Genomic DNA, 24,447 nt, shown 5'->3' with positions numbered 1-24,447 from the left:
ATCGATATAATCAATCGATACTGATGAATTATTTTTAACAACTTAAATAATCTATATGAACAGCTGTAAACACTTTCAAATAATACAAGGTAATATTTTAAATTTCACGTAACATTGTGTATTAAAATGGCCGTCAATCTTAGGAAGCTTCACGAAATTGCTTTAAAAGACGATAAAATATGTTTTTTATGGCTTCAGGATGTTGGGTTAGTACCTAAGAATCCATTATGTGATATTTGTGGAAAGGTAACAAATGTAACTGTCAGAGGAGCTAACATGGTCGTCTTCAGATGCAAAAAAAGAAGGTAATGGTGGACACAACTTTAGTAAAAACGTTTTCGTTCTGTTTCATTTAGTTAAAGTTATGAGTTTCCCTGATTTTGGTTATGTTCATTTATTATTTGTTATAATTAAATTCACATTTTAATTTAAACATATGATTGTTATTACTTTTATATCGATTGATAGTCTATGATTCGATATGCGAATATTAGGTATCGATGATTATATTCTTCGATATAAAAAACCGGGTCCGCTTATTGGACCGTACCCTCTAAAAGTATTCGATATATAATATACAATAATAAACCTTTTAACACGGTTTGATCGATTTTATTGTGTACAATGTACTTGTACATGAATCTACATGAATTCATCTTCAGGTACAATAATAGTAGCTAAGGGTGTAAAATAAAACATTACCAAAAGCGTTAAAAACATGACAGTTATACAAAATGTATTTCCCTAAATGGATTTTTAATAAAGAAACATATTTTTTTCATGTTAATTTTAATGAAAACATGTTTTAACCCCATGAAATTCCTGTTCATGCAGTTAAAAATTCAATTTCTTTCTTTATGGATAATATAAACAAATATGGGTCTGTTTCAAAATTATCTAAATCTATTGCATTATTGTAGTTCTAATAATTGTCTTCCTTTTATCTTCCAAGAATTTATTTTAACGAATTATTACGATAAAGATTATCCTAATAAAAACGGATTGAATTACATTCTAACTAACTTAATGATCTTCAAATCTATACTGGTGCAAAATATTTCTCTCAATTATTTAACTGTACAGTAAAATATTTTTAAAGTTTAGTGCTTATATTTATAAAACATGTGTAGTTAGGTTAGTATTCCGATATACAAAAGTCTCTTTTTAATAAAAATTCTACATTATTTTTAGCTGTGTGATTTTCAAATGTGTTAAATTTTAAAAAAATAGTTAAAATTTAGCAATTCTATACCACTAAATCTGTATGAATAATAAATTAAATAAAATAACAATGCATGAATAAGTAATAATTATAAGATATCGAACAATATACTTGTATCTTTATATATATATATATATATATATATATATATATATATTTATACTTACGTCTACTTATTCCAAAACCCACAATTGTGAATGTATACAGCAATTCATTAGCTCAATTTAGAAATTTGCGTGTTGTTAAACTAAGTGTGTACATCGCCCTGTTACAAGTTAAAATGAACCAGTGTTGCGGATGTACGGTTGCGGCAGTCACACATCATACACTTGGCAAGCTGCAATATTGCTACTGGTACTGCTGTACTTCCGGCGTTAACAGTTGTACTCTGAGCGTGACCGAACTTGTTCCATTTGTGGTTCTTTTATTGTTATTCCTCCGTCATAAAATTAAATCCCTTTAGTTTGAAATCGTTTGAAATATGAAGCAAAATATTGACAACATTTGTCTACATTACTTACATTACTACTTCAATACTTGATTCACTAATTAAATGAAGAAATTAATTTAACAGGTATATTATAATTAACAATGATGAAAAACAGTATAGGTTTTATATGGATCGTGTAATTTGTGCTGTTTTTACCATAGTCTCCTACAGATTTGCCGATTTAGGAAAACCTTAGCTTGTTAAATTTTTACTTTAAATGGAAATATCATTACGTTATATTATTTGGACCGTATTTCGACCAGTGGTTAGTATTAGAAACTTATGTCATTTGGCGTAGTAAGAGTAATTGAGGTCCCTTTTAAAGTTTTTTCTCTGTCATAAAATTAACGTATCCTAGTTTGACAAAGTGTGTAATAGGAACTACTTATTACGAAAATTTAGCTGAAAAACAAGTATTCCTATTATATTGTTGCCAATTAATTCCATTTAAAAGGTAATTTTGCACTCCTATGTTCCTAATATTGGAGAAGTCATCTTTTTGAAAGCGTGGAGACACGTTAGTATTCAGTTAATTTTCATGGAACTAAGCTTTCTTGAAAATGTAAACACCTCTGTTGTGCCTCAGATTTATATACACTTTTGAGGTCTTGCATCATGGTTTAAAAGAAAGTTCATTATCTTCTTGGCACAACTGAAAAATTATTTAATTTCTAAGCTTTAATTGTTATACTAATGAAAAAGTCTTTATTTCTACATTTAAGGTTTTCTTAAAAACTAAAGACAATATATATCTTATTTGAAGACGAACATGCAATATGTTCACGTTACTAACAAAATGAATTACTTAAATTACAGTAATAGCTATCCAAACCGTATAAAAAGTCTACACTAAAAGTTTTGTCCAGCAATTCATTAGATATTGAAATTTAAAAAATAAAACTTCCTTACCAGTTTGGGCTACCCCGAAAATGGTTGAACTAGCATTGGTAGCTCATAACACCTCAAACACGACCACAAATTTATATTATCTCTGGTTTGCAGAATTTCAAAAGTGTTATGAAAATTGACTATTCAACTTTGGAAAACCCATAACGGAGAAATTATATATTGAAAACTTGATCATAATAAGGTACAAAATTTATATTGAAAATTCAAAATATTTTTCTTTATCCCATTTATCATGTTGCGGTGATTCCAATCAATCTATGTGTAAAAGACCATTCTTTATAACCACAAACAATTTTTAAGATGATATTGAAGAAATAAAGTAACTCGAGTTTCTGCTGAATGTACAGTTTAATTTTAAATCATTAAAACCGCCACCATGTTATGACGGATAAAGCTTTTTTAAGTGCAAAATCATGTGCATATGAACCTGTGCTTGCATAAACATTTTCTGTTGACGTCTTGTGGACCGTTCCCATAGAAGAATAGCAGGACTCTGAATACTGAAATAAATGTATTTGAACATTAATATACATTTTTTGAGTTTCTTGAGAGTATTATTGTGTAGGATATTCAATAAGAAATGTGGTAGTTCTAACAAAACATGTTCCTCTGTTGTATAAATAGGCGAGTTAAAACTTAAAGGAGTGAACAGAACTGTCAGCGATTGTAATTACGTCTAAATGAGCATGCATTTTACCGTCTACATGGATTGTAAGTTGTATCGTCGTTACGTTAGAGCCCAGCTTGTTCTATGGATCTCTGTGTCCGTCATAACCAGTACTCAATTTTTCAGACAACTATATAAGAACTATTTTACATGTTTATTGAAACATATCTATGAGCTAGACATTATGCAGCGAATTTGTCTCGTAGACTGACTGATAATACTAATGTTGATAGTCTTAGTATTGATAATTCAAAATGTTTAATAGAAGATATTATAATATTGTGACAATGTCATATAATTCATTGAACGTTAAAAACGAAAGCAACGCGATGAATGCTACAAATTGAGATAATGTGAGACAAAGTTAAACGATAGAGACCGATATGTAAACATTCCCAAATCAAGAGAATTCGAATTTCACTTGAGTGGTTTGTTGAGCCAGTAGAGTCAATACAACGATCGTTTTTAGACTTGACAGTTACAGCTGCTGGAGGCTAAATAAATACACTGCTTGTTTGTACAGAATACAGCTTTGACTTGCAGTTTAGAACGGCTAGGATGTGCTGTCGTCTATCTGTGTTTGAGTTGGACTGATCGAGCTTTATGTTTAAGGTACATAAATATTGAAGCAAACATAACTTGAGGAAAATTCCATGAAACCTGTGGAGTTCAGTAATGTTTCTCGTAGTTTAACTGTAAATAGTGTAAGTATATATATATATATATATATATATATATATATATATATATATATATGTATATGGTATATATGTATATATATATACATATATATATATATATATATATATGTATATATATACATATATATATATATATATATATACTTATATATATATATGTATAAAATATATTTTGTCGTCTAAATAAAAATACTTTTAAATTTACATTAAATTCCTGGTATATACAAAACATTAAAATTAAAATCTGTATTGTCAAAATCTGGTGCCCCATTGAGAATGTATTGCCTTATCTGGAGTAGAGATTGATTAAGGAATATCAAACCATATAAAATGCATGTTTGATGCATTGGAACTTATTTAAGACTTGAGGCTGAAATATAGTGCAAAATTGTCATCCCACATCATATAATTTAAAAATTCCTTCATTGTAACTAAATTTGTATTTGAATTTAGATTGAATTCAAAGGAAGTCTCTACATAACAGAGATTAATAATAATTATTTCTAAATTATTAAAGTACTTACATAGTATAATGTTTTTACAGATTAATACTTTGCCAGTTTTTAATCTTGGAAAAGGATCCTGAAAAATCTGATAGGATATTGATGGGAAGTTTTTTTTTGTGATAGTAAATGTATTATATTCACCTATAGAAGTAATCAACTAAAAAAAACTTTTGCTGCGATACTAAGCTTTTAAAACTAAATAAAAACATTATAAATCCAACTATGGAAAATATAAAGCAAATTGGTTTTTCAATTAATGGTAAATAAATATCAACATACAATCATGAAACTAATTTTTATACTAATTTTTTATTATTATAACTTTTCATAGTAATAATTATTTATGCAACTACCACTACTAATTTTTATAGTCGGTTATATAACATTTAATTAAAATAGGCGAGAGACTTTTGAAGCTCATTAGTTCGTTTCGATTACACAATTACAATTGGATAACTAATTACATAGTCATAGTTAATTATTCTTTGCTGCAGATAAAGTTGATTGATTACACTGATCAAGTCACTTGGAAATTATAAGTGATGACACATAGTACTCACATTAGCTTGTTCCGCATTTTAGGGGAATGGAAGATGAATTTCCAAACATAGTAATCATTGTTATCACCGTAATCTCAGAGTAACCACACATAAATTATTCCCTTTATTGTCAATCACAAATAAAATGATTAATTTAAAAAGGGACTTTCTGTTGTGATGCACATGTTAAAATACTAGTTTAATAAAAATATTTTTCTTTAACAACGCACTAAAATTTCATACCAGATAATATGGTATAAACATAATTATACTTAGTTACTGTTCTGCCCATATACTATGGGTTACAAATTATGATTAATCCAAAATTAAAAAAAAAAAAAAAAAAAAAAAAAAAAAACTGAAGTAGTACAAAATTAATATTTTTATAGTTCTAATATAAATTAATACAGGTATTTCACAAAAAGTATCCTTATTACGTGCTGGGATACTTCTTCTTTCATTCAGCAATGTAAAATCTCTCCCATCTACTTCTGTCAAAATAAATTAATCCAACCTGTCACACAATCCTACTTCATAAACCGCGCTTCTTAGTACATATAAGGTATGTTTTAAAAATTTATTTCCTAGATAAATCGTGTTGGTAGCTATCTGTTGACAAGAATGTTAAAAAAATTTTAACTTCTGAGATAATGCAGTATAATGGACAGACGGTGTTTCTCTAAAACATTCGGCTCATATTATTCCAATATAATATTGGTTTTACCAAAACATTCCCGTTCAAAAACTCCCATAACAGAGAAAGACTGGCCTCCATCTGTACTTTCCCAAATTACGCGAAGGCAGCAGGATATGAGGTACAAATTCTATTGATTTTGTGTTCTACATGGCATCTGCGACTCCGATATTAAAAGGACTTTGATAAAGAAGCATGTAAATAAATGTTCAATAACAGGTAAAAAACAATCTCTTTGAAGTTCCCGTATTGAGTTGTCTGTTAAAACTCAAAGATTGCCTAATGTTGAAACGTTTTGACTTCTTTAAAACAGTTTTGTCATCCATTTACCTTTCTATGCCGGATGTAATAGTTTCTGTGTTACAAGTTCTCTTATCAATCTGTACCATCATGTTTTTATGATTTTCACCTACAACAGTTTATATTGTGGTCAGTTCATACTGAAGCAGCCAGTGTTCAATGTATATGAACCATGGACAGGTAATACATCATTAGATAGCTCTGATTTATTAAGGACCCGAAAGAAACTTAAAATCGTGCCTTTACCTGTAAGTCTGTTTTTATGAACGGAAGTAATTCTTAATAGAAAGATCCTAGAGACTTGAAACTTGGAATATAGATTTTTATTGGTCAAAGGAAGAAATGTAATGTACTGGCGTTAAAAAAGTAAAGGATAATCAGCCCACCTGTGCGATCATTTTACACATTCTGTCGGCTTCTTCGGTACTCCGTTATAACGGTATGTTGTAACATTAGTAGTTGAATCTATCTATCAATTTATTTAGTGATTGCTTGAGTTTATTTCCAATCTAAACTCAAGGTAAAAAATATAAATCATAACTATTACTGTTTATTACACCTACTCCTACATTTAAAATATTTAAAAACAATGAATGTAGTAAACGTGTCAATCTCACACAGCAGTTAAGGTGTTTTAAAACATAAATAAATAACGTGGTTCATTTAAAACTATCTTAATGAGGGATTTTTATGTAATATATTTGCTTTTTCAACCATATTCCATATTCCATCTTTCTTGTCTGCCTTGAGCAGACTGCTGTTCATATGACCACAATAAAAATTCATCATATTACTTATTCTTTTACGAGTGCATGAAAAGTTTTCCGTCTGTCTTTCTGTCTATCTGTCTTGTTTGTATATTAGCACGATATCTGCATGACATTTCAAGGGATTTGGCTAAGCGTGAGCGAACATTTTTTATTGGTCTCATTGGTAACTATAGTGCCATCAAGAAAATGGCAGAATAAATATTTTGTATGAGTACAACCATATAAGATTTTAACAAATAGTTTAAATTCCCCAACACATATATAATCACTAGTTGACTTAATATGTAGACTTTTATTTATTCACTGGTATTAAATAGAATTCAATGAGGACATTTATTTTATTTAATCAATATATCTCAACGAACATTCCATCTACAGACTTTAAATTTTGCATGAAACTTCATTTCTATATAAACAGGAATGTGTTTTATGATGGTGCATATTCAATCATGGAATTAAGTTTGTTTTATTGAAGCCTGTCGATCAGTATCCTGACTCAAATTTTCTTTTCTATAGTGGAGGAACGTAAAAGTTTCCTTTATGTATGAGTTTCCGTCAGCCTGTCTATCCAGAAGTCCTCTCAAGATTGAGCTATAGATTATAAATTTTACATGCAACCCAACAAACCCTGTTACTCAAAACTTGATGTGTCACATTTCTACATTGTATTATATTAATACTTTATTTGGCATATTTATCATACGTCATACTATCTTGTAACTGTAAGTGTATATTTTTTGGCACTTTTCTCCCGTGACCACACAAATGCCTTGATTTCTATTAAACTTCAAACATCATAAAAAGGGCATAAGGAACCGAATTGCTATTTGACAACTCACAATTTGAAGATAGTATATATTTCTTATTTGCTAAAAAACTAAAAAACTATTTATGCCAACAACTAGGATGACGTAAATCACTTAATTGCATTGAATTACCTCAATCACAAACAAATTAACATTTTATGGCAATAGGAAAACAAAGGAAAGCTGGGTAATTGCTGATTTGGAAATAGCTATAACATAGTAAAATGTAAGAGAGTCTCTTAATATAATTGAGGGTTAACCTTGACGTAAAATCTTTAACGCCCAAACAATTTTAATAGTTCGGTAAAAGAAGCGAAATACAATACACCGTATAATTTCCTGCTGTTTTCATCCTATCCCTCTAAGAATTTTTAAATCATTATTGGTTTGTTAAAAGTCAATACATTTCCCTTCAGAAAATTAAACTATTTTATTAAAATACACATTATTTCGAAACCCGTTTTACGTACAGTGAAGATTAAGAAACAATATAGTTCTATTGAAGAGAGTAAGCCACAGAACTAAGTTTATCATTTTACCCATTATAGTCATTTAAGCCTGATGTAGACGCTATTAGATTGTAGTAGCTTTCTCAGTCCTACGTATGTAGTATGTATAGGGAAAAATTGTCCAAAATTGTCCAAAATGGTGATGTTAATGTATTTTTTTATATAACATTTAATGAATACTTCTTGGTATAATAGTACCCAACGTATTGTATCACTTCTTAGGTAACTTTAGTTTTTTAAATTATTATATGAACTTAAAAAGGGGTTAAAAGTTTTCTTAAAAAACAGAAAAATTTCTTTTTTTGTACAACTATTCGGGTAATGTGGAGTAAAAACAATGAAATTAAGTGTGATTTTTGTGAAGTTTTAATTGAAAAATAAATATATTTCTTTAATGATACATAATATTTATTTAGTTAGAATCCGAACTATAAGAAACTATAGAGAATATACAAAATATGCTTGCTTAAGGTATATGTATAATCCCACAAATGTCACTCACAAATCAGTTATCTTCTTCTCTGTGTTGGAACATTCGTCATGAGCCCAGACTCTACACCCAGAGCACTGAATCCATCCATTCTTTTTTTTGGAATTACTACAAATTTCATTACAGAAAGTACATGGAAAATGAGCCTCTTCTTTGTCTTCTCCTAAACATGACGAAGAAGTTTTTTTTAGGTACAATCATCTTCTTTTTAGGATGACTCCTCATTTTTCCTAAGCTCTACTCCTACGTTCAATTGGCAAATATTTTTGCTTTGTTGGCTCTTCTAGTTACAACGTTCGGGTTTTCAGATGTTTACTGTCAAAGAAAGATTCTTTTGTAACAAACAATTTCTTTTTTCTGGTTCTTCTTTTCTTCCTTTATTTTACATTAACTTGTAATTCATTTTTATAAAGAGACGTCATTAAAGCTATTTTATCTTATGATTTCTTGCGATTTCGAAATAGAGTAATAAATATTCTTGATTACATACTGAAAGAAGAACCATAAAAGGGGCTGTATTCAAATTTATTGTTTGATTTTCTGCTTCTGTTACGCATTAAACAACCAGGCGTAGAACTAGCAATCACAACTGAAGTTGAAGACTGCAAAATTGGTGATGTTACAGAAGGTAATGACAAACGAACACCATTTGTAATGTTGCAGAAGGTAGTGGAGAACCAACGCTGTTTTTGATGAAGTTTAAGCAAATATAAATCGAGATGTATGTAGTTATTATGCCCTATAGGGCATTCCAATGGGAACTTCCCATTTTTACACAAACTGTATTTTCTTCGAATTTACCGAAGGTGCTACTCAACAACAAAAATGTTCTTAAATATTAATGAGTCTAACAGAGTACTTACGCAATATCCTTCTATAAATAGCAATAGCTAAGCTGAAACCCATATCAATGAAAAAATAGTAACAAATAAGCAAATAAATTAATAAATAAATAGTAAAAAATAATAATAATAAATAACATTAATTAGTAATAATTGTAATAGAACATTTATTTCAGTTCTGTTTAAATTTATTCAGTGGTGTTTTTCAAGATAGCTTTTAAATAATTAGATAAAACTTGGTTTGTGGTCTTTTTTATTCAGTCTCATAGCAAAAAAGAAAAATATACTTATATATAGGTTTTTATATTTTGTTTACCTGGGCAGAAAATCAAACTCAAATTTTCCATCGGAAATAAGATTAATGTGTACCAAAAGTGCTGTTAAAATCGAAAATCTGTAATAAGTATCACTCGTGACTTTATTTAATATCTGATCACCTTTATTATGAACATTGAAAAATATGTACCTGACATACGTGATATTTGCCTAATTACGTTTCAAAATATAATGAGACTCCGTTAAATTACATAATAAGTATATTCATTACGAAAGCTGAGGACTGGTTTTTAGGGCTATTCCACATTAGTCTAAAAATACTAATTATTACTGAAGATGTTGCAGCCATTTAATCAATTAGGTGCAATGTAACAGAGAAATTACATTTATTTTGATGGTATTTACAAAAAATATTTCACTCTTTTACTTTAGGCCTCCCAAAAAAACTCTCTACCCTCCAAAATCCAAGTCCAACTATTCTTAAATAGATCAGGAGAGGGGAATATTTTTTATCACAATTACTTATATCTAGTGTTTTTGCACGCCATTTTTAATTATATATCTTAAATTTTCATTTTATTGTGCAAGGAAATTGCGTGCGAAGGCGCAGATAAGTCCTAGGAATTTTTAAAAGTATTAATTTTATATAAATGACAAAAGCTTAATTTGAATTAGTTAAGCTAACTTCGCCAGGACTCAAACTTGGATCTCTTAATTATCGTGCGAGTATGGTACCAGAACAGTATGGAGTCTTATTTTTTTGTACATCACTCTTTATTAAAATTTGAGTTAGTTTATTATCATTTATAGAAATTCAATAACGCATTTTATTGTAAAACATTTTATACTTTTACCAAACAACTTATTTTCTGACGACCAATTTCTAGGAATGTTTGTGTATTACGAAATCCCGCAGTTCAAGTAAATTTATCAGTACCCTAAAAGCTTTTGGAGTCTGAAGTAAAACCCCACTCAGACGTCTGTTATTGAAAAAAGTTTCTCACTTAGATCAGATACTTAGGTAGGATGTAACAGTGAGATCTAAATTTCAGACGGTCTGTATGGCCTGTACAAAACCCACTCAGAGTGCTTTTATTCCGAAAATTTCTCACTTCCATGAGATGCTTAGGCTGGATGTAATAGTGAGATTAACTTTCTAATCGCCTGTCTGGCTAGCGCAATATATTAATCGAGTCACATCGGGTATATGATTTTTTTTAACTCAAAGCATTTGTCCACATGTGATATTAACAATTCAAATTGTCCATATATACAAAACACGATTTTTTTTACGTTATTTAATTTATGGTTTATCAAAATTTTAAGTGCTCGAATACATTAAATAAAAAAACATTATAGTCTAAAACCTTCTAAGTTATTAGTTATAAATCAAATTTAAACAATATTCTTTTAACAGTTGACATATAAATCAAAATTTGATATATTTTTTTATGGAATGAACATTCTTTTTGACTATTTATTTACTATATTAATGAATATGATATTAAAAATCTAAAAGGACTTTATTAATATATCATAGTTAAAGAAGAAGGTAGGAAAATACTTATGTCATTTTATACTAATTAAAAGCTGTCATCTGTGTCTCACAAGGAGGAAAAATCAACCATGTTACATTTCGCTGTCTATGAAAGAAAATCTTGTTATACAAATTGCAAAACATTATAGATTAATAAAAATTAAATAAGATAATTTTTCCAGAATACCTTAAATGCATTATAGATTGAAATTCCGGTTTGTAGTAACTTATTTTGGACGGAAAATCAAGACTTCCCTTATCGACACGGAAATCATATTATCTTTAATTAGTGCCTAAACCGTTTCTAAGTAATATATATACATCATTTTAGGATAACAAAATAATATTCTGCCTACAAGTTACACACACTTACCGTGAAAGCTTTTACGATTAAAAGAGTATATAAATCAACTACGTCATATTATTTATAAATTATTATGAAAAAGCTTACCTATACAAACTCATACAAGGCGAGAAATAAAAATCAAGTTTTTTCACATGCTCTATGTAAGTCAAAGAAGACTACTATCGTACACCTGAGATTCCAGTGACTATAGACCCACTACTCATACTAGAACTAAAAAATGAAATAAAGTAAACAATCCGAAGCGTACAGGCCAAAGTAGACCACAAGTGACAGGAGGAAGGAAAACTTCAAGTAACTCATAAAAAATTACAATTCCTGAGTCATACATTTCGTAAAACTCTGCATAACCGTGTACTTTATATACTTTAAATTATAATGCTCAGTGTTTAAAAACGATTTAAAAAGGTTTTAAAATTAAAATGTTCATGTAAATCTTAGAATAAAAACATAACTAACATATTCAAAATATCATTAAAAAAAATTAATATTTCATTTCTTGTCTATTATATGTTCCGGATGTATTTGGGTGGGGGGGGGGGGGGGTGGGGGGGGGGGGGGGTGGGGGGGGGGGGGGGTGGGGGGGGGGGGGGGTGGGGGGGGGGGGGGGTGGGGGGGGGGGGGGGAGAAGAAACGATTTTTCGTTATTAGCGTATTTTTCCGGGGTTTTTTCACTGGGACCCCTTGAATGGACGAGTTTGGATGTACAAAAAATGCCATTTTTTTTTTTTCGGATTTCCGCCCCACCCAGGGGTGGGGGTGGGGATGCGAAAATCGGGTGTCCCAAACTGGAGGCTAACTTATACCACTTGAGCCGTCCTTTTTGGGCTTAAAAAATCGTCAAAAAATTAGAAAATAGGATTGACGTAGAGAAATCGCCGGTTTTGATTAATATAAAATATTAATATATTTTTAGTATATTAATTAAAATATATAATTATTATATATTTTTAATGCATATTTGCTCTAATATGAAATTGATATTAACAAATAAATGTTGGCTTTTTTGTTTGGATCCAGATATTTTTTATTTTTACCACTAAAACATATCGAAAAAAAGTTAAAGTGTAAATTATGTTTATAACTACAGAAGGTATGTAAAATTGAATCGTTTCATGTCTAAGTTTGTGAATTCCTTGAGTTAAAATTGGTTGATCCGAATGTGGATGGACACAGATTTTAAAACAAATTCAATTTGTTAAGAGTGGCTAATTAACTCCCTCCAAGCTATATATAAATATTTTAATATTGTATATTTACCAATTTTTTCTGAATGTATTAGGAAATACGGTAGCTATCGTGTTCACAATTATTTGTTTTTCCGCAGTTTTTGTATACTATTCGAAGCTGTGTACGCCCATCTATCTGGAAGTTATACGAGATAATGAAAATACACGTTAGAACCAAAATTATTTTAAATAATCCTAGAATTATGAAAAACTTTTTGTTTTCACTATAATGCATAATAAACTGATATATAACCATTTATTTTGCAAACTTTGACCTTTAATTTGATACCTTAAGATATATCGAACAATTCTAAAAAATATCGAAGTATAAACGTTGTATCATTAGGGAATATATGTACGAAATGTATAGGTTTGGGGTTTATATCGTGAATCCTTCCAATTACAATTTTTGCTTAAGTGTGAATAACCGCCATCTTGAAAATGTTCATTGGTTCAAACTAACTTACTAATCCAAGCTATGCGTAGGTACTGCTCTTTAGTACCAAGATAAGTGTGGATGTTTTCAACAAATTACGGCAGTTACCTTGTTTACAAGCTTGCGTTGTACATTGAATAAGTCCTTTTAGAATCTACATTTCTTCCAACTGAGCCGGAATAGATATTTTTAAAACGGATCTTTCCGGTTTTTAACCACGCCTGCATTGAAAATATTATGTAAAGTGCATTATTAATTATAAACATTTTATTTACGTTTAAATTATTTTATTGTTATGTAGCTCCAGACATAAAAAAAAGTAATATTTGTAACAAGTGTTTCAAGTAAAACATCGTTTTGTGTATTTTTTATATAGTATTTATTGGGATATACGGAAGTTACAAAAGAGGGAACTGAATCATTGATATCTCTGCTTCATTTTGTACATTCATATGGTTAGAGAATTTTTGGAATTTAAAGATTTAAACCTACATGGCCCTAGTATATGACATCATACTAAGTAAAAAATTAGTTTTTATTAAAAATACGACATTTAAAACAAACAATAGGATGGTACATTTGCTTTCATGTAATTATATATATATATATATATATATATATATATATATATGAAATTATATATTATATATATATATAATATATATGAAAATTATATATATATATATATATATATATATATAATTTCATATAAATGGGTTCAGTGGTTTCGGAGATAAGCGTAAAGGAAAAACTTGAAACAAGGTATATAACGTTAAGTTTAAGTTACGAAAAGATCTTGTTTAAATATACTAGCCATAAAAATACAGACGTACGATATTAACAATATTCTGAACATTAAATGGACATAAAAACATAAATAACTAGTTCCCCAATGATTCCGTATAATAGATTGAAGCTACATGTACATTAAGAACAAGCGCAATGCCCCTGGGAAATTGGAGGGAGTCCAACAGATCATGAAGTGTTGGACTTTAAAATACTCGGACGGAAACCATCCTCTCGTTCTAGCTTTGTTCTTCAATTCAGGATACGAATCTTTATCGTTGATTGACAAACATTCCGCTTAGAAAATTGTTATATATCATTAATTATAAATCTAATGGTTCAATTCTTGTTTTTCTAGATATGCTTTTAATATTATAGTGTGCTAGTAAAAAGCGGTATGTGGAGTAATAACCTCTGAAACACAAAATAATAAGATTATTTTTTGAGGACTTTAGAAGATTAATCTTACACGTTAATAAATATACAGATACAACGATCTTAATAAAATAATCTTCATATCATCGAGAGTAAGGATGCTAAAGTATTTGGGTGTACATATGTAAAATATTTGCAAAATAGATTGCTGCGATGTAGTGTAACAACTAAATTTAATTCTTACATATTGAAACTAATGTGTAAGTTGACACTGTACAAATTTTTCACACACAGAAGTAAGTAACACAAATAGTATTTGTTATGGTTAGCCTATAATTTAAATACACAACATTAAAAAAAACGACCTTCTGACAGTAAAAAGGAAAGTTTATTAAACATGTGACTAACATTCTAAAAATATAATAGCAACCCAAATTTTTTTTAGGGATTTCAGGGAGTGGTATTGTCTTATTTCTTGGTTGACATCATCTAATAAGTGTAGAAGCAGTATATGGTGACTTTTTTTGTCTCGTCATATGTGAGTTTCGAGTTGTCTGAACGGTTGTCAGAGTGGTATTTTAGTCTCTTCTACGCCTTACACAATGATTTTTTCACTCGGCGGAACAGAAGTGTTGCCGACACTGTCGGAACGTGATCACTAAAGATTCTGGAAATAAAACCAGTATTGCTATTTGATAGCAGACGTGACCAAAACGTCTGAAAGAGGTTAAAACTGCATTAGTGTCCATGGAGTTGTTGCCACTGGAATTTATGTTTAAGCAACTCTAGATGTGGTGTGGAATAAATTATTTGATCGCAAATTTGATTCTTCGAAAGCTCTATTTTATTCAAGAGAGTTTTTAAGCTTAACTTTCTTTCATGATACAATGTTGTTCTGAGATAAATTTCATCTCGTTTACCAATAAAACATCAACATTTGGTATGCCTCATTGCATTTTAATCCAACCATGGCTATTTAATCAGCTAAATATATGCCGTGTATTAGGCATATAGTCAAAACTCGATTTGTAATTTTTTAAACAAAAATCATAATTGGTAAATTTTGAAAGTCTGCATGATTGAGCTATTTTCTGTAGATTATCAAAATATAAAGAATTTCCTGAAGTTCGACGAAATTGAAGATATGTCCGTCTTGAACATTAAGCCTTTTTTAATAGTTTTTTTTTTTTTTTTTACATTTATAGAGTCAAAACTGTCAAGAAACGCCATATAATTACATCTTTACCTCATACATAAATCGATCTTAAGACTACTTGATCTTGGTTCTAAAACCGAATTGAAAATTGAACAAAGACCTCTTTTTATTGATTAATTATTATTTTATTTTCAAATAATAATAAATTTCTTGTCTTCTATTAAAACAAATACAATTAATAGTAGTAAGACCTAGTAATTATATACAAAGGTGTCAGAAAGCATAAAACACTGCCAGAGTTTTCATCATCGTGAATGATAGGGTTATGATAACGCATGAAGAGGTTGGAACGTACCGTGTCACCAGTCTTAAACAAACAAATCAGCTCTAAACCTCAGCTATCTACAATGTTACATCCTTCTTACAAAATGTCCTTACCATGAAAAATACTTTTAATCTGCGTTGTTATTTACCTTTTTAATGCCAAGGACTATAAAATATAATCCGTAGCATACATTTTGAATTTGAAACAGTTGAACTTACATTCTAAATTTATATTTATAGTAAAATTATATTAATTTATATAGTATTATGGTTTTAATTTATATTTTTCCATCGTATTTAAAAAATGTATGTAATAGGAAAGATATATATTTCACTAGCAACTACCCGCGGCTTCGCGCGCAATTTTGCAGGTTTGCTTCTGTATGAGAACTTCAGGTTCAAATGAATTATATTTTCAGACGCCAATGTTGAGTTTTGCCTTTTCCCTACGATCAAGAAAATATATGAAAAAGTATATATACATATATATATATATATATATATATATATATATATATATATAAATTGACTTTAATCAGTGATTTTTCCAAAGGTGATTTTACCTCTCTCCCGATAAAGAAGATATGTACATATATATGTAATATATATATATATATATATATATATATATATATATATATATACATACACAGCTTTGAGAAGACAACTTTTGTCTAAAAAGAACTTAGGTAGGTTTCATAACAGCATTTAAATGTTGTAAAATTTTGATTACATTGTTTCTTATATATGCACTGTTAGCAGTTACCCACTGTTTTGCATGCAATTTAGTAGGCGTAGCACGTTTATCACCACTGCTGTTTCGAGTGTATTATATTTCCGACACCAATTTTGAGTTTCCCTTATTGCCAAGATCAAAACGTTTATAATTTTATGGCCATTATAAGTTAATTCATTCTTAGTATGTTTTGTTTCTCTATCAAGAAAATAAATGAGAAGCCTATTAGAGAACACATGCAAGAGAAGCCTATCTCTGCCAAAAAATAACTAAGAAGGGTTTTATATGTTTAGAGTCTTACATTTTTTAAATATTTTACAATATTTAGAGCTGGAATTGGCACATTAGTTGAAAAGAACAGTGCAGCGAAATTTCATAGAGCGTAGTTCTTGTCGTCTGCTTCAAAGGTATTCTTCGTTGTCAAATTCTGACCTTATGTTTCAGGTAGATTAGTATATACCTAATCGCTGAACTCTAAATCGGTGTTAAAATTATGGATATTTATTAGAGACTGCAGTAATTATTAAACGTAAACAAATCGAAAATAATAACAAAAATTTACATATAACAGGTAATTACATTTGAAAAGCTCATTCGATTAATATTACATAACTTTAGAGACCAAGATGGAATTTTTCGTTACTTTAAAGACCTATGAGGCGTAGCCCGGAGTGATTTTCAAAATAAGAATAGGCCTATATTCTACCCAGGAACCCCAAGTATGTCTATGTAAAATTTCAATACAATCAGTTGAGCAGTTAACGCGTAAAATAAAAATTTTAAAAAACAACGGCACTTTCACAATTATAATACTATTAGGTTTATCGTAGTTATATTATTATAACTTATAGTGGCTTATATTTCTACAACAATTAATCTCTCTATTATTTATAATTCATAATATTTATTAGCGTATGTTTACTGTGTGCTTCCTTAACCTAATCATTGTGTCAAATGATTTAAATACATGTCTTTATAATGAATAATATATTTAATCAAATGCATTTTTCAATAATACCTTTTATACACTTACATTGAAAATTTAAACACAATATCCATTTCTCGAATCGACAACATATTAATTGCTGGCTATGAGATTCATTTATCCTTGCTTTGTAAATTCACTTCAATGAAAAAAGTTATGTGTCCAAGATTCTCAAAACTGGTTAGCTTCCTTAATGTTGTAATCTGGAATGTTTACAATGATTTAAAGTATTACACCATACGCGCTTTAACTAAGTAGACTGCAGAACCGATTTTTAAACAAATCTGGCGAAGGCGCGGATAACTGATAGTCTTAAAAATAAAATCGAATCGCAAAATGTGTTGCTAAACGCTAATGTAGAGACATTTTGGACTAATGTGAATAATAATTTTTTGTAGATTTATATGAAGAGAAAAGTACTGAAAAGTTAACCGACATATTTTTGTACGAGAAAATAGTAATATTTACGTTTAATTAAATAAACACTAACCCGTTTGTTAACACTTAAAGTTGAAGTACGTGAAAGAGTCAAAAACAATTTACATTTTAGAACAGAACTTGATCAGTAGCTGTGACAAAATTATTATCTAACCTTTACTCTATATTGTGCTATGGACGAATTTAAAACATTTAATTTATTATAAATGAAGGGCTCAGGGGAAGAAGGGGGCAAGTCCAATTTTTTTTTTTTTAGTTTGCTATACCAGCGGATAGGTCAGATAAGTAGCTACCTCGTGTTAAAATTATACAGGAGAAGAAAAGAGGCTAGTTTAGTTTAAAATCGTATTTAAAAAAATATCCATACAGGTTATAAAAGGAGTAAGTCTGAGCGCTTCAGGCTAAGAAGGGGGCAAGTCAGCTGGCGAAGTAAACAGGAAATCGTCTGCAGGCTTTTCGTATCTGTAATATTGATTGTTCTCCCAGTATTGATCCGTCAGTGTAGTTGATTTTGAGGTTATGTTTTAATTTTCTGCTGGTTGTAATAGTGTTTCTTTGCAGTTTTAAAAATCTTTTTGTGGTGAATAATGGAGAGTGAAAGTGAGTAGAAGAGCATAGTGCAGTGAATGAAGTGAAAAATACGAAGAAGAGAAAACAATTTGGACGTTTAAGTGATGCGAATAAGAAGTTGAACCTTCAAGAGCCATACTCCAGGGCCTGATTGCCAATGTAAACATCTCAAATGCTTTGAAAATGTCCCACAACATTGCCGGAAAAGTATTTTGTTGAATTTAATTTAATGAATTCTGTTGACGAACAAAATACTTATCTTTGTGGGCTTATTTTCTGTGCAACAAATACAAAACAGGCGCCCTCGTTTAGCTGAAGATGAAGCTAATTTTCGTGATGCAACCTATTTCTTACAGAGTCAGATTTTTGTGTGTGATGAAACAGTAAAGGAAGTACAGGTTTGCCAGCAAGCATTTCGTTCAATTTCACGGAATTGGAAAGAAAAAACTACAAATCCTCCAAAGAGGTCTTAAAAAAGAAGGTAAGGCACCCCGAGACGGTCGAGGTAAGCACAATGTAAGGCATAATAAACTTTCAGAAGAAGCCAAAACAGCTATAGTAGAACATATTAGGGTCTTTCAAGGGCAGAAAAGGCCACTACAACCTGTCACAGTCCAACAAAATATATTTACCAGAAGAATTAAACATAAAAAAAATGTTTGATATGTTCTGTATTAAGCATGAAAATATAAAAAAAGTGTCCTATGAAACATACCGTACAATTTTCTCCACAGAATTTAATATATCATTTGGCTATCCCCGCATGGACACTTGTGGCACATGCGATGAGTACATTGCAAAATCAAAAATCTTAGAAGCAGAAAAATTACATTTAAATGTAAATACAGACACCGATCAAATAGAGCAAAAGGATACTGAACTAAAACGCTTGCGTATTGAGAACACAGTTCATAAGAAAAAAGCTGAAAAGGTTCTATGAACGAAAAAGGATTGCAAAGCTCATTAGCAGAAAAAATGAAGACCCTTGAGGCAATTTGCTTTGATTTCCAGAAAAATCTGCCAGTCCCCAACTTGTCGACAAATGATGTGTACTATAGACGCCAGCTGTCAGTTTATACCTTTAACATTCACATTTTATCCACTGGAACCAGCGTTTTTTATACGTATCCACAGACTGTTGGTAGCAAAGGCAGTGACGAGGTTTGCTCCATGATTCACGATTTTGTATATAACTTTCTAGATCCCAATGTTAGACGACTGCGCATTTTTGCGATTCATGTGGAGGGCAAAACAAGAACTGGAATGTTTTTAGATTCCTTCACCAACTGGTACATGAGCAACACAGATTTGATGAAATCATTGTTTGTTTCCCCCTAAGAGGGTCACTCCTACATGGAGACAGATAAGAATATGGGAGTTTATTAAGCAAAAGACTAGAGTCGAGCTACCAAGCCAATGGGCAGATTGTGGTTTCAGGCAAGCCAGGTTAAGCCTCGACCCTTTTGACGTTGTAGAAGTAAAGCAATCAATGTTTCGGAACTGGTCTGGACTTCTCAATAGCAGTATGTTAACAAGTGCCCCTTCAAATCCAGGCCAATAAGAGAACTTAAGATAACTGGAACTCATCCTCGTTTCATCTTTCATCGAAGCTCCTACAGTGGGCATTTTGATTCTGCAGTGGTTTGTAACCGACAAGTGAAAAAACGAAGGAACTTGGCAGACAACGAATTCATTCTTCCCAGATTATCTATATGAAGGTAGGTCTTATAACGTTATATTAATTTAAGAAGCTTAGTATTAGAATAAGTGTTTGAGTGAAGACTCTAATGTTATCGTGCTTTAATCAACAAAACGACAATAATATTCTATTTAACACAGTATTATTTTTATTTTTTTATGAACTGTATTTTTCTATGTTCTTGTAATAAGAAATTATAAAGAGTAGGATATGGAGAGGGAAGGGATAAAAATTTAAGAAGAACATTCTGAACCACTCATTTGATTTTTCAATGTAAATGGTTTAGTGTTAAATTAAAATTGTATAAAATAAAAATAATGTAATTAATTGTATTCATTTATATAAATTGAATTGTAATTAATTTACATCTCTACATTACAGTTTTTGTTACATTTATAGATTTGATACCGATACCCAAGGCAAAGTATGAAGATGTGAAGCACTTGTCCAGGTTTCTGCGAAAGAGAAGCTAGAGAGTACTTAGAAAACTTGCCATACAAGTAGAGAAGCTGAGAAAGTTGCAGAATGTCATGAATATTTAGTTTGTAATAGTTTTTTTTAACAATTAAAACAGGTGTACACAAAAAATCACTTTGTGTAGTAGATGACTTAACTCTTTTTTTTCCCTGGACATCCATTTATTTTCTATGACTTACCCCCTTTATAACGTGTAAATATGGAGTTTATAAACAATTTATGTTATTTTTAAAAAAAAATCAAGGAAGGTAAGACAATCTAACCTATAAAATTTTGTAGATTTAAGATAAAACTGTATAAAGAATCTAAAAAAAATTAAGAAAACTCAAATTTTATATAGAGATTTCGATCTTAAAACTTAAAAATCAGTTTCCTGTAAAATCTTCAAAAACTGACTTGCCCCCTTCTTCCCCTGAGCCCTTCAAATACTATTTGAAAACGGTTCATACCTTAATGAACAAAGCAGTGAATGTTTTCAATTAAGGTACTCGAAACTGATAGGTTTCCTTAGCATTGTATAATGGCATTTAGACAGTGGCTTGAGGCAAACCATTTATATGAATACTGACATGCCTCAACTATAATTTGTTCCCCAGACTATATTTGGAATAACAGGAAGACTTCTATAACACCACATCTTATAAACGATATTTTTTTAACGTTTCATGTTTAAATGTTATATATTTTTAAACTTAACAAGGATTTTCCCTTCAATCCAGATAGATAGATTAGATTGGGGTTCCCCTAGACCCTAACGGGCTTCGCAGTCCTCCGAACGTATGTTCTTCCACTGCAAAGGAAATTTATCTCTACAACTAGAGTTATCACAAACCGAAACTAAATAACTAGAGCAGGAAGTAAGTAGATGCTTCCAACAGCTGCATATGTATGTAGGGGCAGTTTTTGATCGGAGAAAAAAAGCAAATTTAACTGTGGAACCCCAATTGAATTTAAACGGGCGGAAGTAAACATTAATTGACCGAGATATATAGCTTCTCAGTCCTACGTATGTATATTATATTTCCTTCACTAGCACTTAAAGAAAAACTGAACCATGCCACTGTAAATTTGATTAGATGGAACATTTGTGACAAGACCAATAAGTAAAAGGAAATATGTTTTAGAGACCTTATGTATTTGAAATTTTTTTGGGGGCAACAAGGCAAACGTAGATACGGAATGAGAAATACTATACAATTAGTTGGAACCAGAAATGTTCTACAGTTGGAAAAAATGATGAAATAGTCCTGCAATAATATGTATGTGATGAATGCACACTTGAGTTTGGAGATATATATATATATATATAAAAGTGGTCTAGAACCGCCATATTCATATCTACTTATATATATATATATATATATATATATATATATTATATATATATATATATATATATACTTAGGTTTTTATAACAGCGTTACATTGATAAGCGTAATAATATCAAGGTGCACGACATAAGTTTCATCAATTCATGAAAAGATTATTATCAAATTCGATTCATTTCACCCGTAAAAGTTGCGGGCGAAGTTGTGGGAAAAAATGAGTATCTATAAAAACTACAACTTTCGTAGAAACGCAAGTTTTGGATAGTTTCATTCCATTTATTCTTTATCTAAGAGGGAAGATGAATAACTCATAGAAAACTATGAAATATATTCAATGATATATATTAATATGAAGTTAAGTATACTTAATTACATCAAACTACCCTTATCGATTTATGTTTTAATTGGTGAGATCTTGCGTCACCGTTTCAGTATATATAAACTAAAACGTGTAAAACTAACCTGAAAGACTTCCCAGGTGGCACTGAAGGGCAGGACAGCGAGACCCACCATCAGGTCGGCGACGGCAAGAGACACGATGAAGAGGTTGGTGACTGAGCGTAGCTTGGACGACATGTAGACGGCGGCGATCACCAGACAGTTGCCCACTATCACCATCATGTCGATGAAGGCTATCACCACGAGGATGGTGAGTGCTCGGGGGTCGTCCCACACCACGCCTTCGATCAGCGCCTCGCAGGCGGAGGCGTTTAGTTCTCTCGCCGGCATCTCTACATCCTCTGCCACCCAAACTTCGTCGGTCCCAACTGTTTAAGCGCGCACTTCACAACAAACTATAAAAATTTTTATTTTAAAAAATCACTTCCTTTTGTATCAGATCACGGTGTATCACAATTTTATTTTGCCCTTATTTCACTAAACCACTTTTAAAATATACCCCACGTTATTGTTATTGCTTTCCCTTTGTTCTTTCATAAATTAAATAGATTTTTTTAAAATTAACTTAAATAAGAGTTTGTACATTTTTATTCGTTAACGAAGTTACCAAATGTATACACAAATTATAATTATAAAATATGAGTGAAAAAAACTATTCTTAATTAAAGATTTTACTTATTTTCATCAAAACACCAATACGATACGTGCGTTGTAATGAAATTGAACAGTTCTTATATAAAAGCTTGAAATATATTGATATTTAATTTTTCCTCTTGTATTATATCGTATCCAGTCACACGTAGTATTAAAAATATATCTTAGTAATGTATGTGTTACAAATATTCAATGAAGCATTGGACAAACAAAGCTCCAATACACGTACACCGACAAGTACAAAAAGACATCAAATAAACACCAATGTTATTACTTATTATCGAATCAGTGTTTTGATGAAAATGTAAAAGTATATCTTACCACGAATTGGATCTACATACACAATCTTTGGTCAGTATAGATGTGTTACAAAAATAATTTTTCAATGCGCATTATAAAGTTAGGAACTGTGCAATCTATGATTTTAAGGTTACTCAATTTGGCCTGTTCCTAAATTCTATATCTATGGTCAAGTAACGTTCCGAGGCCAGTGCAATATTCCTGTTTACCTCTCGACTATTACCGACGTTTTTCTCAACACTAATATTTGTAAGTTCCTCATTTTGTAACGGTTTTAGCTGTTCAACAGTTGTTTACATTCATAACTCTATCACTCTACAGAAACTCTGCGAAAATAACGTGCATGCTATTGTCCGCAGCGTGGTTACGTTTAGTTTTAGGGTCATTTAAGTCAATATCAGTCATTGCCGCCACTGCGTAGATTCGATGCCAGATGTCTTCGACAATCCGTTTTCTGCGTTAGGTTTTCATTATTTTAGTTGTCCATTTCAGATGTAATCGCAAATCTGCAACACACAAAAAATATTGTTTTTAGAAACAATTACATTGTTATACTAGTATACGTAATTAATTTATAAAAGTAAAGGATACCTTACAATTATCTGTTTTTTTCTGACGTAATGTGAGTATGTACATGTATCACCTTCATGTTCATGGCTTCGAATAATGTAAATCAACGCATGATTCCACTTCTATAATTACCAATATATATTTCTTACTTATACTGTAATATATATTTAAATTAATATCTGTGAAGACGAGAAACCTTTGTTACGAGATTTTAAACTAACATATTGTTTTCCAAAATGATTTTAATTGAAACATTTCAAACACAATTCAATCAAAATACCAACCTATAATCATTGGTAACAATTTCTCTAATTTTTGACGCTGGCTATACTAACAAATACAATTGTATGTCAATTAAAAACA

At 30.4% G+C, this 24,447-nt stretch overlaps 1 protein-coding gene across 1 annotated transcript; it reads right to left on the bottom strand.

Moving 5' to 3' along the window:
• Nucleotides 1–22,549: 22,549 nt before the first annotated feature.
• LOC124361422 (octopamine receptor Oamb-like) lies at nt 22,550–24,001 on the bottom strand. Its single transcript, XM_046815472.1, has one exon. The coding sequence runs from the start codon at nt 22,888–22,890 to the stop codon at nt 22,582–22,584; it is 309 nt and encodes a 102-aa protein (XP_046671428.1). The 5' UTR covers nt 22,891–24,001; the 3' UTR covers nt 22,550–22,581.
• Nucleotides 24,002–24,447: the final 446 nt, after the last annotated feature.

The sequence above is a fragment of the Homalodisca vitripennis genome, chromosome 4, assembly GCF_021130785.1.
Source record: "Homalodisca vitripennis isolate AUS2020 chromosome 4, UT_GWSS_2.1, whole genome shotgun sequence".
In the NCBI taxonomy this organism is placed as follows: Eukaryota; Metazoa; Arthropoda; class Insecta; order Hemiptera; family Cicadellidae; genus Homalodisca; species Homalodisca vitripennis.
Note: the sequence above shows the minus strand (reverse complement) of the source record. Positions and strands in the feature narration are given on the sequence as shown.